The 15,219-nt window shown below is 48.5% G+C and overlaps 3 protein-coding genes across 3 annotated transcripts; 2 read left to right on the top strand and 1 right to left on the bottom strand.

Moving 5' to 3' along the window:
* Positions 1 to 623: 623 nt before the first annotated feature.
* On the bottom strand, positions 624 to 2,794 carry polr1g (RNA polymerase I subunit G). The gene is made up of 3 exons (XM_076158575.1): positions 2,457 to 2,794; positions 1,927 to 2,071; positions 624 to 1,608 (listed from the first exon to the last, which is right to left on the bottom strand). Exons 1-3 carry the CDS (start codon positions 2,542 to 2,544, stop codon positions 852 to 854), a joined length of 990 nt encoding a protein of 329 aa, XP_076014690.1. The 5' UTR covers positions 2,545 to 2,794; the 3' UTR covers positions 624 to 851.
* Positions 2,795 to 3,083: 289 nt separating this feature from the next.
* Positions 3,084 to 5,701, top strand: irf2bp1 (interferon regulatory factor 2 binding protein 1). Its single transcript, XM_076158574.1, has 3 exons — positions 3,084 to 4,084; positions 4,245 to 4,545; positions 4,852 to 5,701. Exons 1-2 carry the CDS (start codon positions 3,084 to 3,086, stop codon positions 4,504 to 4,506), a joined length of 1,263 nt encoding a protein of 420 aa, XP_076014689.1. The 3' UTR covers positions 4,507 to 4,545; positions 4,852 to 5,701.
* A 4,900-nt stretch (positions 5,702 to 10,601) lies between these two features.
* Positions 10,602 to 14,961, top strand: foxa3 (forkhead box A3). Its single transcript, XM_076158578.1, has 2 exons — positions 10,602 to 11,070; positions 12,109 to 14,961. Exons 1-2 carry the CDS (start codon positions 11,002 to 11,004, stop codon positions 13,441 to 13,443), a joined length of 1,404 nt encoding a protein of 467 aa, XP_076014693.1. The 5' UTR covers positions 10,602 to 11,001; the 3' UTR covers positions 13,444 to 14,961.
* The last annotated feature ends 258 nt before the right edge of the window (positions 14,962 to 15,219 follow it).

Below are 15,219 nucleotides of genomic sequence, written 5' to 3'. Positions count from 1 at the left end.
GAAAAGAACAATTAATTGCTGGTGTGTGTGTTTGGACGGCCATGGAAAATCTGTGTTGTTAGTAAAAAAAAGAAACGAGAGCGTTAAAGTAAGACAGAGGTGAGTCAGAGGCTGGGGCTCAGCAGGAACACAAGCTGGACTGTGGCGCCACCTGCCGGCCACAGCTGCTTCATTCAGCCACCTAACTGTTGGTGTTAGTGATGCAGATTAAGGCTTGATTCTGTGCTGACATGTAAATATCCTATAAGACCGACTTTAACACGCAGAAGAGTTCCATTCGCTAAGATCAGCCTTGTAATGTGATTGGTGTCAGAGGTGGAGAGCAGAGCACGACCTCACACTGCAGCTGTGACGCAGACAGCTTCAGCTTCTCTCCTTTTCTACTTCAAAACAAAAAAAGAAATGTCTCCTAGTTTCTTGTCGCTTTATGGAGGCTGCAGAGAGTCGAGCTGGTCATAAATATAATAATATAATTTAATAATACATTTGGAAGCAAGAAGTACTGGACCACAAATCAATCCGTTTGGCATCAATACAACTTCCTGTATGAGCAACTGGCCTTCAGAATAAAAGCGAGGGATCTAGTTTTCTTTGAGAGTGAAGTTGTGACCGATGCACTTAAGTCTAGAAAATCAACACTTTATTGTACAAGATTCTTGAAACAATCTGATCTGAAATGAAAACAGGAAGTACACTGATCTCATTGACTCATGTGAAGAAAGTAAAAGCTTTAGGCTTCACTGAAACGCTTTGTTTTATTATTTGAGTATTTTAAAGTCTGTGTTGTTTTTGCAGTGAGTGTCAGTCCCGGCTTGGTTTGATCACAAATGTTCAACATGTAAGTAAACAAACTAGTCATCAGCAGTTTTGCTTTTCTTCTTCTTCTTCTTCTTCTTCTTGCCTGAGGCGTCTAAAGCGTCCGCCTCTGAAGCGTCTACACGTTCACATTTCACCGTCACCTCTTCCTCCTTCACTTCAGGAACAAGCTCCGCCTCCACCTCCTCCTGTTTCTCTCTGTCTTTGTCTTTCTTTTTCTTCTTCTTCTTCCTCTTCTCCTCTGATCCCTCGCCGTCCTGCGAGGGGAGCTCCATCATCACGACGTCCTGAGTGGGACTCTCACAAACTGGTTCCTCCTTCACCTTCACCCCCTCCTCCATTGGCTCCGTCTTAATATGCTTCTCTTTCTTCCTCTTTTTCTTCTTCTTCTTACCCTCCTCCTCCTCTTCTGCCTCTACCACTGCTGGTTTGGATGAAGCTCCGTCCACCTCGCTCTCTGCCATGCAGCTCAGCGCCGGGGTTTTACTGCCAAAGGGATGGAAGCGCTGTTTGAGCCCGGGCGGTATGGAGGGCGCCGGGGTGGCGGGGATGATCTGAGGGGCCAGGTTGGTGCTGCTGTCACCGCAGGTCTCACACACGTTGAGGAGGCCTGAGAAGGCGGGGCCAAAAGCCACACTGTCTGAGGAGCGCTTGTGGCCGGTGAGCAAGCGGAGCTCTGAGGTTCTGTGCGTGGAGGCCATGATGCTGTAGATCCCCGCCTTGGTCCCGTCCACGGGGGCGGCAACCTTCAGAGTCTGAAAGCCTGAGAGGGGAACCTTGATGCCACGGAAACTGGATGGAGGGAAGAGGAAGGAGGGGCAAGATTAGATAACATAAACACACCCACAAAGCATGCTGGGAACAGAAACACAAGCTCGGATCATCAGGCTGCACTCATACATCTCACTGAACCCCTCCAGCCTGACTTACCCTCCGTTTGCCCTAATATGAGTTATTACTAACAAGTGGAAGTGGACAATAAAACAGTCACAGTGAGTCTGCACTGCTACTAAAGTGTTATAACTTATGACTTAGTTGCAGAGCCAAAACACAAGATGAACACACACACTCTTTCTCTTAAGCCTGTGTGTGTGACAGCATCTTACTCACCATTCAGGCTCAAAGCTGCCAGGCACTTTGATGAGCCATAACTCATTGTTGTCATCTTTAAGTTTGTCGGTCAGTGTGGTGCTGCAGGGTTTATGGCAGAAAGACACAAAGTCTCCGGGACACTGGTACTTGCTGTTCTTCTTTACTGTGGATCCAAACAGCAACCGTTCATCATTTGATCAGCTGATACAGAGCATCAGAGAGCAGAGAGCAGCGGTTCCTCTATGTTAACGCCGTTAAAGCATAATTAAGAGTACGGAAGCTAAAATGAAACCAGCAGGTAAATAATCGCTACATGTTGACCAATAAATTCATTTTGAACAACTACGACTATCGGACCTTAGTTAGCGTGTAACTAATGACCAGCTTATAAACGCTTATCTGAGATGAATGCTCGCTCACTCTCTTATGAGTCACGATCAGGACGTATCGATCAAAAAGTGAGTCGCCGCGTTCTGATACTAAGCTCCAGCTCTCATGTAAACTAAATTAGCATGGCAGCTACCCGCAAAGTTTACGTTTGAACTTACCGGTTTGTTTGCGCTTTGCCGGCGACGGTGCAGTAGAATTGTGTGCTTCGTCTTCACTTGCTGATGAAGACGACACGTCTCTCGGCATCTTTAAGCGATAAACAATTCGCAAACTACTACAATAAAGGACTTAGCTATGCGCTATCTGCCTACAGACGCATGGTTACGGAGGACGCACATGTGTTGACACAAAAGTGAACTGTGGCCTTTAGTTACGTCACTTCCGTGTCAGGGTTGACGTGTAGTTTTACGTTCAGGATCAGAAAGCGGGTTTGGACCAGGAGGTATCAATGGAAAAACTCTAAGGACCACAATGCACCTTGTTAGGTTACGCAACGCCCAGCGTCCGTCGGGGAGGCAGTTGACAGCAGTCAAGAAAAGGCCGAAGTTGGTAAACAAAACCAAATCTTTGTATGCGGAGAGGAAACTACCTCAAACCTTTAGCTTATTCGACAGTTGTAGAATGTGACACATTGTTCTGAAGCGGTTTGAAAGTCGTTAGTTCATAAAGTCAGAGCAGACAGAGGGCGTGCACCTGTCAAAGCTAAATAGGTTAACTCGGCTAACTGTGCTAACACATTAGCAGGCTAGCTTTGTGGTTGCAGTCACTCAGGTTCGCTGGCGGCCATGTCGTCCCCCTCCTCCTCCAGGCGCCAGTGGTGCTACCTGTGCGACCTGCCCAAGATGCCGTGGACGGTGGTGTGGGACTTCAGCGAGGTGGTCTGCCGGGGGTGCGTGAACTATGAGGGCGCTAACCAAATTGAGTTTCTTATTACGAGCGCCCGACAGTTGAAACGGAGCCACGGGATGCAGGACGGGAACGTTCGGTCTCCCGGACCCTCGCCCAACAAACACGGCGTGTCTGGCAGAGGAGAGGCGGCGGCTGACGGCGGGAGGCCGCACAGCGACCGCTTCGAAAGGGGAGGAAGAGGAGAGAGTGCTGGGTCCACTGCTCGAGTGCCCCCCAACGGGCTGCACCGCGAAGGCCAGCTGCCCCCTGAGGTGAACCGTCAGAGTCCCAGCGGCAGCCGGAGGCTCAGCGCCGTCATTCCCCCCAGTCTGGTCACCCAGAGCATCGCCGGGATCCCTCACGGGCTGCTCGCCGGTATGCCGGCGGGCCTGACAGCCAGGACGGCCCCCATGAGCCCGATGATCTTCCCCGCCCCCGTGCTGGCAGAGATGAGCCGGAGACAGATGGGGATCGGGATGGGCATCGCCCCCTTCATCACCCCGGAGCTCGAACGGGAGCTCAGCTCGTCCCAGAGCCAGCCGAAGAGCCAGGGGCAGGGCCACACGGCCGTGGCTGGCAGCAGCAAGACATCAGGACTCCCCTCTTCTTCCTCCTCCATGGCGGGGGGTGTGAGCCAGACCAGCCCCAAACCAGCGTCATCTCCAGCCAGGCAGCCGCGCCCCCTCGCCGCCCGGGCCGGGGTCGAGCCCCTGGGCTCCAGCTCCTCGGCGGAGGCGGCCACCACGGCGGCAGCGTTACCTCACGGTGGCGCGTCTGAGCTGGTGTCTGCATCGGCGAGCAGTGCTCTGTCCACGGGAGCTACGCTGTCCTGCACCCTGTGCCACGAGAGGCTGGAGGACACACACTTTGTCCAGTGTCCCTCTGTCCCAGGACACAGGTTGGTCTGCTCTCATGTTGGTGCCGTTGTTGTTGTTCTTTTCCTCTTGGTGAAGTGAACTATGGGATCTTGTGAAGTTGTGAAGGACAACCAACTGTAGTCATGATTAATTGTTCATCCAAACTGAGCTAACTCTTCTTCCTTTCCTGCTCCAAACTAGGTTCTGCTTCCCGTGCACCAGAGTTTATATCCAGAGCCGCAGAGGGGACGGGGAGGTGTACTGCCCCAGTGGAGAGCGCTGTCCTCTGGATACCTCTCCTAACAGCCCCCCTTGGGCCTTCATGCAAGGAGAAGTCTCCACCATACTCGGGACCGGCGGAGCCGGAGCCGGGACCGCAGCCGGAGGAGGAGGGTCGGGACCAGCCGGTGGAGCGGCATCTGGGAGCGGAGACGTCACCATCAAAAAAGAGAGAGAGACGTGATGGTGGATTCATGAACAGCAGGACAACACAGAGCAGCAGGCAGGTTACAATCTAATTCATCAATTTAGTGAGCAAACTAAAAGTATTGAACAGCGATTAACATCCAGGCTCAGAGAGTGAAGTGAATAACAAAGTCCACCTCTGACTTCATGGTCTCCTCTGTCTCTACCACCCCGGGGCCTTATTAGGATGTGAGGCTTGAAACTTGTGTGTGTGAGAATGTGAGACAAACTGTTCAGATTTCAGAGTATTGAGACATCAGATTGAACACTTCAAGTTGCTTTTAGCTTTGAATCAATCACTCTGTGGTCACTAAAATGTTTTCTTCTGTTTGCTGCTCCACAGTCCTGTCACAGAGGAAAGAGGCGTCGGCCTTGGAGCGCCCCCAGGTGGACAAGATGAGCAACACATTACAGCCACAGACTGTTCAGAGAAACGCTATGGACGCCATCACACAGGTCCTAACTCTACTCACTCACACCTGCAAACCTTACAGACGCCACCAGATCACAAGACTCCCTGCTCCCTGCTCTTATTGTTGTTGTTTTACCTACATGTTGACTTATGCAGTGTGATTCCTACAAAACGGTGGTGTGTGTGTGTGTGTGTGTGTGCGTGTGTGTGTGTGTGTGTGTGTGTGTGTGTGTGTGTGTGTGTGTGTGTGTGTGTGTGTGTGTGTGTGTGTGTGTGTGTGTGTGTGTGTGTGTGTGTGTGTGTGTGTGTGTGTGTGTGTGTGTGTGTGTGTGTGGCGTTCAGCCTCTACTGCCTCTGGAAACATCTGCCATCAAACGTGTCCTTCAGCAGACAGTAAGGGTCACATTGAACCCGTGACCTTTAGGCTTCCCCTTCAATGGAGCGCGACGTAAAACCAAACCTTCACTTCACTTCATCGACTCACAGAAGTGTTTCACACGGCTTGTTTGCTTACGAGCAATAAAAGCTCAGTCGGTCAAAGACACACACTGATGTGTCGGAGCATACGGACAAAAAACGTTTGTCCTGATGGAACCAGAGATTGAACAACGGTCAGCAACACACACACACACACACACACACACACACACACACACACACACACACACACACACACACACACACACACACACACACACACACACACACACACACACACACACACACACACACACACACACACACACACACACACAAACACACACACACAAACACACACACACACACAGGTAGGATTCTCCATTGCTGACCATTGACAAATATCCACAAGTTGATTTTAATACATTCATCCTTCCTCTTTGCGGTCTGTTATGAGTTGACTCTTCGTCTTCACGCCGCCGTCGCTCCTAAACTGAAGAAGTCTGACTGCACAGAGCGACGGGCGAGCGGCTCTAGAGCTGTAAAGATGAAGCCACGCTGACAGGAGGCCGATGGGAGCTGAGTGTTCTTTCTGCTCTCCTCCATCTTCCTCTTGGCAGCGGGGGGGAATAATATAGAATCTGCTGTAGGTTGTCGTTGGTAACAGCAGCTGATCTATGACGTGAGCCTGAGCTGGTGCTGACTGAGCTGCACAGGAAGTAGCTGCTGCACGGCTTATGTAGCGTTCAGGTGATGTAGTGTTAGAGGCTGAACCAGCAAACCATAAAACAATATGCACACGTTTCCCTCTGGACAAGTGGACGGTTGACAACATAAAGGCGTTTTCTCTGCCAAGGTTTTAAATGTTATTGCTCTTAAAAACGATGAGTCTCCTACAACACCACAAACGGGCTCACCGTGTTTTAGATTCTTTTATCTGAAGGTGAATCTGGCGTAACGGCGGAGCGGCGGCCGTGTCGTTTCTCTGCGTGTTGGATTTCACCTAAAGGCGACTCAGGACGAAACATTTCCTCTGTCACCGTGTCGAGCAGCCACAGCGTCTCTTGTGTCCGACCGTATTTAAACTTTAAGCTTTTGTACACGATGCAGCCCAGCCGATGCTTCACCCTGAATGTATATGTTAAGATATCTATGATAGACTTAGGGCTATATTTTATACTAGAATGTTCCATGTTATATACTGTATTATAGTATCTATGTGCAATCCTTAGTTAGAGTCTATATGCAAACGTTTTGAATCTTACCGTTCAGACACCTGTTCCAGTTCCTAACCAGATATGTTGTTTGTTCTTTAAAGAGAGATTCCACCCCAAAGCACAAACCTTTCCTCTGTAATCTGAACATTAAAGCCAAACAGGGAGAGATGAATCTATTCTAGAACAATCCTGGCTCTGGGCTGAGATCCTGATTGTCTGGATTCTCATTTTCTAACATTATTTGCCCGGTAAATAAGAGCGAGCAGGAATGTGACATCACGTTCCACAATCCAACAGCATCCAGCATCCTCAGCTCAGCTCTGTCACAATCCAGCACACGTGTTTTGGGGTGGATCTTCTCCTACACACACACACACACACACACAAGCACAGGAGAACCAAAGTTGACGTCAAACTGAAGTTTCTAGATGTAAATGTTTTCTAATAGATGTCGCTCTAGGTCGCTCTATATCCCCAGCCAGGCTGCAGCCCCCCTGTGCAAACCTGCAAAGCAGCCCTTCAGACTAAAGTGTTCAGTATTCAGTCACGCGTCTCTGGCCTTATGTATTCAAAGAATAACCCACAGGTCAGGTTCCCTTTAGAGGGGCGGAGTCTAAGTTGAAATATGCACTGATACGTCATGCAATCCCGTTGTTAAAGTGCCTTTTACAAATGTTTACTGTCTGTTTATGTGTGTGGGATTCTCAGGGGAAGTAGAAACGCCGTCTCGTTGATGATTCACCTAAATCTCTTTTGTTTTCTGTTGCTTTTCACCCTGAAGTGTTTGTAGTTGTGACTGGCCAGTTGTTTTGGATGTGATCCTCCCAGCTCTCTGTCTGTCTGTCTGTCTGTCTGTCTCTCCTCCTTTATCTGTCTGTTTGAGATCTGTTGGGCTTTTTTCAGCTTGATGTATAACACAGAAACTGGGAATAAAAAAATGGGATGGAAAGATGAACTTGGTTCTTTGTGCTTATTGATTTACAGCAGTGGGCTTAAAGATGATCCATACTTTAAAGAGTTAATAACATGTAGAAACATATAGCACAGTCTAATGTCGTCCGTTCTGGAGTATGTGGATTATTCAACACTTCAAAAACTGTGAAACAAACCATTCAACCTTCTCTTTGAATAATGAAACTGTCCAACTCTACTCCTCCTTCTACTGGCCACCAGGAGGCGCACTTTGCCCTGTAATTACGGCCCAATGCGTCACCTCAGTGTCTTCAGGAGTAACTGATGAGTTGAAGGACCTGGTGAATGAGCTTTCTGGATTCTGGAGGTTCCTTTGTGTCCTGGTGTGATACATGTTTTAAACTTGTGTGTGTGTGTGTGTGTGTGTGTTCCAAATGGGACCTTTTCTTTTTATACTCTGATGTTGTGAGGTATGCTTATGATTTCATCCTATTCAGGGTCTCAGGGGCTGCTGGAGACTTTCAGCAGGCCACCAGTTTACCAAAAGGGCTGACACACACACACACACACACAGAGAGAGACATACAACTCGCTCATTCTCTCTACAGACATGTTAGTTTCCATCACTGTCTGCAGGCCCAAGTAAGTCTGATTGTTGTTGACTTCATATGAGACATCAAACAGCTTCACCGATCACACTGAGACCAAACCAGCCTCCAGTTTAGCTGCACTTTAGCTCAAGGACCCCCCTTTTTTTTTTAAAGCTATAAACCTTTAAAACGATGAAGCTGTTTACTTAAATCGTGAAGAGGAGGAGGAGCTGTAATTATTCCTCCGCAGCTGATCTGCCGTTTCCTCCGTCAGTGTGATTGTTAAGCCAATTACAGAGGTGTTAATAAGAGCAGCGGCCCGCAGAGACACCGGCATGTGAGGAAGACGCTCCGTCCTTCATCCCAGAAAAAGAAAGAAAAAAGACGACAGGTTTCAGGAAAAGAAGAATGTCATCTTTTTTTTTTTATTAAATAGATGCAGGATCCAGTGGAGCAATAATCTTCAAATAAAATGTTAAAAAGTTCCACTCAATTTAGGCTTAACGTGAATTCTTCTTCTGCTCCTCTGCGTTTTACAGAGAAATATGCTTCATTCCTTTTATCAGACTATTTATATTTAGTTATTTAGTTTTGTATTTATTATTTAGCAGATCAAATCTTAGTTTAAATCTTTATAAACTCTGTATCTCGTGTCGGTGTGGTCTCAGTCAGGTTTTACAGTGAAAATGTGTCCAGCCACTAACTTATAGATAAATAGAACTTAATAAGCAGATCGACTTAATAGATAAGCAGATCGATAGGTGCGTAATCATTTAAAGGGTACATTCATATGTACTGATTGTTCTTGTTACTGCTTGTAGATCTGAATGTGAGACTTAAGCGTAGTTGATTGTTGCGTAGTCATGTATTTTATTTTATTATTCTAATTCTTACTTGTATACAAACATTTGAACTTCTATATTAATGCTCTTGATCTTTTCTTTCTCAGTGTTTGCTCGATTTGCTGAGACTTAAACTCCATCACACACACACACACACACACACACACATGGTCGTCCCCACTGTAATGACATCATTACTCAGGCGGAGGTGTGAGCCCCATCAGGCCTTAATCGACTTCACACCGCGGCTCAAACAGCCGATCATCACCGCGTCTCTACAGGTGTGTGTGTGTGTGTGTGTGTGTACATTAAACCGGACAGCAGCTGATCGATGGAAACCTTCAGTTATTGGCCATCACAGGAAATCTCACCTCATCACATGCGGTGAGATTATGGTAGAGGCTCCTGAGGTCAGATGTGTCTCCTGTCTAAGTGTGTCCTCTACCTGAGTGTGTCTCCTCCTTAGGTGCTTCTCCTCCCTGACTGAGTGTGTCTCCTGCCTGAGTGTATCTCCTCCGTAGGTGTCTTTCCTGCCTGAGTGTGTGTCTCTTCCCTGAGTGTGTGTCTCCTGCCTGAGTGAGTCTTCTCCCAGAGTGTGTCCTCTACCTGAGTGTCTCTCCTCCCCGAGTGTGTCCCCAGCCTGAGTGTGTCCTCTGCTTCCTGTGGCCTTGTGTCTTCTTTCCTTTGGGCTCTTTCTCACCCTCTAATCCCGTCGACCTCCCGCCTGCGCATCAATTACATGTCCATTGATTGGCCATTAGGCGCCGCATTGACATTCACAGGCCTCCGTCTGCAGCGAGGCCCGATGTGGATTCACCCGGGCCGCTGCATCACACTGGGTGACGTCACACGGGAGGACTTCACTTCACTTATGCAAAGGTTCGTTCACTCCTCAGATCTCAACCAAACGCTCGTGCTGCACTTTTACGCACCGATTAGACGCACGAGCCCGATCTATGTTCTGTGATTCTATAGAGCAAAGCGTCTCAGTCTGGAATAGAATCTGTGTGGACAATTAGGATTCCGATTATCAGACATTTAAAATCCGTTTAAAGTCCGTTAAATTACTTTTAAATCGCCGCAGTTGTTCCGAGCTTCTGATCTCATCTGACCCGCGGCTCCACTCCACAGTTACATTCTACACTTCTGTGCGTTTATATAGAAGAGACGATAAAGTGGTTAAAGTTTCTCCTCTCCGCCTTCACCGGGACACATTTGACTATCAGCAACCACGATCTGAAATAAGTTGGGCCGTTACACTGCAGTGTGGAGTGTGTGAGGGTGGAGCCACACACACACACACACACACCCCCCCCCCCCCCCCCCCCCCACACACACACACACCATAACGGTTATTTGTAATAATTTGGACTGTCCAGTGTGTGTGTGCGTGCGTGTGCGTGTGTGTGCGCGTGTGCGTGTGTTTATTATTAACGAACTCGGAGCCGAATGTTCTGAGCTCATGCAGACTGAAACATCATCCTCCTCCTCCTCCTCCTCCTTCAGAGACCGTGGAGCCTCGCCCGGGTGGCCCGCAGGCCCAGCCGCCGGGCCAATATACAGCACGCCAGGGGGCCACCTCGGCCCTCTGTGCCGGGCCTTCCTGGATCCTTTAATGCGTATTCAAATGTGTGCTGGGGGGGCGGGGCGGGCGGGGCTGCCGGCACCTTATAAGAATCACGCCTCCATGCCGCTCCGCTGTATTTGCTCCCTGGACCCGCTCCCTGTCACACCGTGCGTCCCGGGGCCCCGGTGGAGAGAGAAGCGAACACACACACACACATACACACACTGGGGCCTGCAGTCAACATCTGCTCCGCCGTAAACAAGCTTAAGCTCATGAAACAATGGAGGACTGACATCTAACACTACTGAGGAGCTCCAGCAGCACGTGACGGCTTCGATTGTTGCTTCTTCACTTTGTTTTGAACTTAAGATATTTTTCGTGAGAAAGAAAAAAAATCTGTCTGGATTTTTTTTTTGCTCCATTTTTCTTCTCTGAATTTTTTTACCAAAATCGACGAAGGATCCAGGATTTTCAGATCTAATCCACCTTAAAGATCCACCTTAAAGATCTTCTCCACTCTGAAGAGTTTGTTGGGGATGTTGAGCTCAGTGAAGATGGAAACTCACGATCTACCAGAGTGGAATACTTTCTACAGCGAGGGCGAGGTAAAGACACACACGCACACACACGCACACACACACACACACACACACACATGTTGATCATCTGGGTTTGTGCTTCATCACTTCGGAGCTCTAATTACGTCATTTATTAATTTTAAAAAGTAAAGAAATAAAAGCTCAAACTGCAGCCGAAGTGAGGAACAGATAGAAACTTTTATCTAATCTTAAACACATCAAACTACACTGAGTCTCTTTCTCACAGGCAGATGTTTGGAGGAATAACGCGCACATTCATTTACGCTCTAATAATTAACTTTAAAAACCAAAAAGAGAGAGAATTCGTAGGAAAAAAACGTGATTTCACAGATTAAGACGTCACAATTCTCTACAGTCACTGATCGCCTCAATTTAAATCGAATTCTCTAACAGGAAACGCGTCGGACACAATGCTTTGAGTCCCGATGTTCCTCTTTTGTCAGCAGCTCAGGTGTGAACGAGACGCGCTAATGCAATTAAGACTTAATGCCATCAAGCGGCTGGGACCTGATGAAGTTACAGAAGAAGCAGAGACTCCGGCAATGATTAATCTCTCTCTCTCACACACACACACACATATGACCCCCACCCCACCCCCGCTTTAATCTATACATAGATTTTTACCTTTCAAACGCAAACAGTCCGGGTCGGAACCTAACGGACCCGCCGTGCTGGGCCCGGTACAGAGCGCGGCTTGTTTACCGGAGCGCAGCCTGAGAGCGGAGCCGGAGGCCTCTGAAGTGCGGCACCGTGACGCGCTTTTACGCATTTTCAGGTTTAACATCTCCGTGTGAAATCCACGTCCCCTCCGCGCACTGAGAGCTGCTTTGTGCATTGATAAGGAGGAGAAACGTTTAAAATGGAGAGCAGAGTTTCACTGCTATGCTCTATTTGCTGATGCCAATCTTTTTAAAGTCACCTATTTGTTTGAATAATTCCTTTAAACCATTATTATTATTATTATTATTATTATTATTAATATATTTTATTATTAAAGTAGTTGTGTGTTTTGCTGTGAATGACCAGATGTTCTCTCGTCTCCAGATGTATACCTCTCCCAGCTCCATGAACTCTGGTCTGGGCTCCATGAGCTCCATGGGAGCCATGAACAGCTACATCAACCTGAACCCGGCCACCGCCTCTCCAGCAGGGATGAACATGGCGTACCCCAGCTCCGGCCTCAGCACGTCCCCGCTGGCCTCCATGGGCTCTGGGCCCGGTCACATGTCTCTGTCGCCGGTGGCGTCGTCCCTGGGCTCGGGCTCTCTGGGTCAGCTGGGCCCCTCTGCCGCCTCCTCCTTGGGCTCACTGTCCCATTACCAGAACATGGGCCAGTCCATGGGCCAGCTGGGCTACGCCGCCGCCTCCTCCCTGAGCCGACCCGGACCCAAAGAGATGCCACCCAAACCCTATCGGCGCTCCCTGACCCACGCCAAGCCGCCGTACTCCTACATCTCCCTCATCACCATGGCGATCCAGCAGAGCGGCAGCAAGATGCTGACCCTGAACGAGATCTACCAGTGGATCATGGACCTGTTCCCCTACTACCGTGAGAACCAGCAGCGTTGGCAGAACTCCATCCGCCACTCGCTCTCCTTCAACGACTGCTTTGTCAAGGTGGCTCGCTCGCCGGACAAACCGGGGAAAGGCTCCTACTGGACGCTGCACCCCCAGTCAGGCAACATGTTTGAGAACGGCTGCTACCTGAGGCGCCAGAAACGCTTCAAGATTGAGGACAAGCTGGCAAAGAAAGCAGGCAAGAGCCAGGAGGGGGGGATGGGCAAAGGGGGCCACGGTGGAGACAGCCTGGACGAGGACCGCAGCCCCCCAGGAGGATCTGAGGGAGCAGACTCTGCCCACTCAGACAACTCTCACCCGGGCTCCTCCTCAGATGACCAGCAGCATTCCAGGAGCTCCATGGTCCGGTTAGACTGCCCTCCTCCCTCGTCTTCACACCTCCACAGCCCTCCTGGCTCTCTCCCTCCCTCCTCCTCCTCCTCCTCTATCCCTCCGTCCTCCTTGTCCCTTTCCTCCACCACCTCCTCTTCCTCCATCCCTCTCCTCCACTCCCAGTCCTTAGGGGGCAGCGCCCATCTGCTGCCCAGCGCCATGCAGCACATGGACCTGCAGAGTGATGCCCTCAAGTCTCTGGACCCCCACTACAACTTCAACCACCCGTTCTCCATCACCAACCTCATGTCCAACGAGCAGAAGATGGACCTCAAGTCCTACCAGGACCAGGTGATGGCCTACAACAGCTACACCAACGGCTCTCCTGTGGGGGCCAAGCAGATCTATGACAGTCAGGGCCCGGGGGCCATGGACTCAGGTGCTTACTACCAAACTCTGTACAGCCGCTCTGTGCTCAACGCCTCCTAATGTAGACGCTCACCTCAACCACGTCTGAGCTAAGATGGAGGACGGTGGACAGCAGGTTCTCTCTCTCTGCATCTAAAATGGACACCTGAGCTCACTCTTTCTCTCTCTCTCTCTCTCTCTCTCTCTCTCTCTCTCTCTCTCTCTCTCTCTCTCTCTCTCTCTCTCTCTCTCTCTCTCTCTCCCCCCCCTCCCACCCCTCGCTCTCTCTCTCTCTCTCGCCCGCTCGCTCTAGCTGGCTCGTGTCCAGTGGCCTTGGAAGAGACTTGCATCTAAAATGGCTGCCATGTTTGAGGTTTGAAGGGACCAAAGAACATTTTCTTCTCTCGCCAACTCTGGGTGGACATAATGGAACATGGAGACTCATCGGTTACAAAAGGACGCTAGAAGAAGAAGCAGAAGTAGTAGAAGAAGAAGAAGTGAAGACAATGAAGACGTTTTACTCATCTGTGTAAGTCAATGTAGAAGTCAGATCCCGTCCCAATGAAATGTCTTTGTATAAAATGTAAATAGAGGTAATGTGGGGAGGGAAAGGATATTTGCATTTATTTATGAAGGGAATAAATTTTAATATATCTTGTATAGTGCCTGTAGTTACATCCAGATGTGAGCTTGATAGCTAAAGACAGAGAGGCGAGTTTAAGGTTACTGTGTTACTGCAGCGGGAGACGGTGGAGAAGCGGAGGCCAGGTCTTTGTGTTACACACTTTCCTCTCATGTCACATCTGTCAACTTAGATTTAAAGACAATGGGAGTTTTTGTTTTGGTCGATATGAAGAAGAAAAAGAGCTCGCAAAAACATCTCGAGATGGCAAAGAGATAAATTAACTGTGGTTCAAACTAAGAGAGAAAGAAAGAAAGAAAGAAAGAAGCCTGTCATTCGTGTTTGTCTGAGTTTTTTCGTTTGCCACAGGCTTCCTCTTGTTACCTACATTGATATCCGCTAACGACACACTCGGTGGTCACATGTCCGTCAGATTCAGCCTGGTGAGGTGCATGAAGTCCAGTCAGTTACTAAAGGAGAGGATGGGAGGAGAGATGCACTATGGGAGCATTTACATACAGTACTTTGCACTATGGAGCTCCCACTGGCCAGGTGGGCTGATAGTGTGTGAGTGTGTGTGTGTGTGTGTGTGTGTAACAGAGACAGCCCTCCCATACACACACACACACACAAAAGGCTTCAGCTGTGACTGAAGTCTGCAAACCCTAAACTGTCCCAAAGTGCCTTTTCTTGAAACATTTTCCGATCTTTGAAGACTTTGTACGCCGATGATCTATTGAAGGATTTGAGTCAAACGCAGCAGGACTCAGAAGTTTCAGGTCACACGTTGTCCTCTGTGGACTTTATTTGTCTTTTATTTAAGCTACGTCGCTTTTCAGACTTTGAAAGTTTGCTGATATAATATATTGTATTGTTTATCTTTGTTGTTCTTGTTGCTGTTCATGTTGTTGGTTTGAATGTTGTGATTGATTCATGATTCATTTTTATTATTAAAAAGGCAAAAACATGGGGAGAAATGCAGCATTTGGTTTTTATTTTCCTTCACACGATGCAGAGGAGTTGCATTTGTGAATAATCAGTTAAGTTTGGTTTGTTTAGTTACATTTTTCGGTTTCACTTTTCATTTGATTTGATTAATTGCCATCAAAGAGCTTCAGAAAATCAGAACCCATCAGAACCCATCAGAACACATCTGAGCTCCACAGGACAAACGTGTCTCTAGAAACAAAAATTAAAAAAAAATCTAAAAACACATTAAAATCTAGAAATCCTAT

The sequence above is a fragment of the Genypterus blacodes genome, unplaced genomic scaffold, assembly GCF_046128005.1.
Source record: "Genypterus blacodes isolate CSIRO-AG114 ecotype Tasmania unplaced genomic scaffold, CSIRO-AGI_Gbla_v1 ptg000084l_1, whole genome shotgun sequence".
In the NCBI taxonomy this organism is placed as follows: domain Eukaryota; kingdom Metazoa; phylum Chordata; class Actinopteri; order Ophidiiformes; family Ophidiidae; genus Genypterus; species Genypterus blacodes.
The sequence above is the reverse complement of the archived record's forward strand: the minus strand, read 5'-3'. Positions and strand labels throughout refer to the sequence as shown.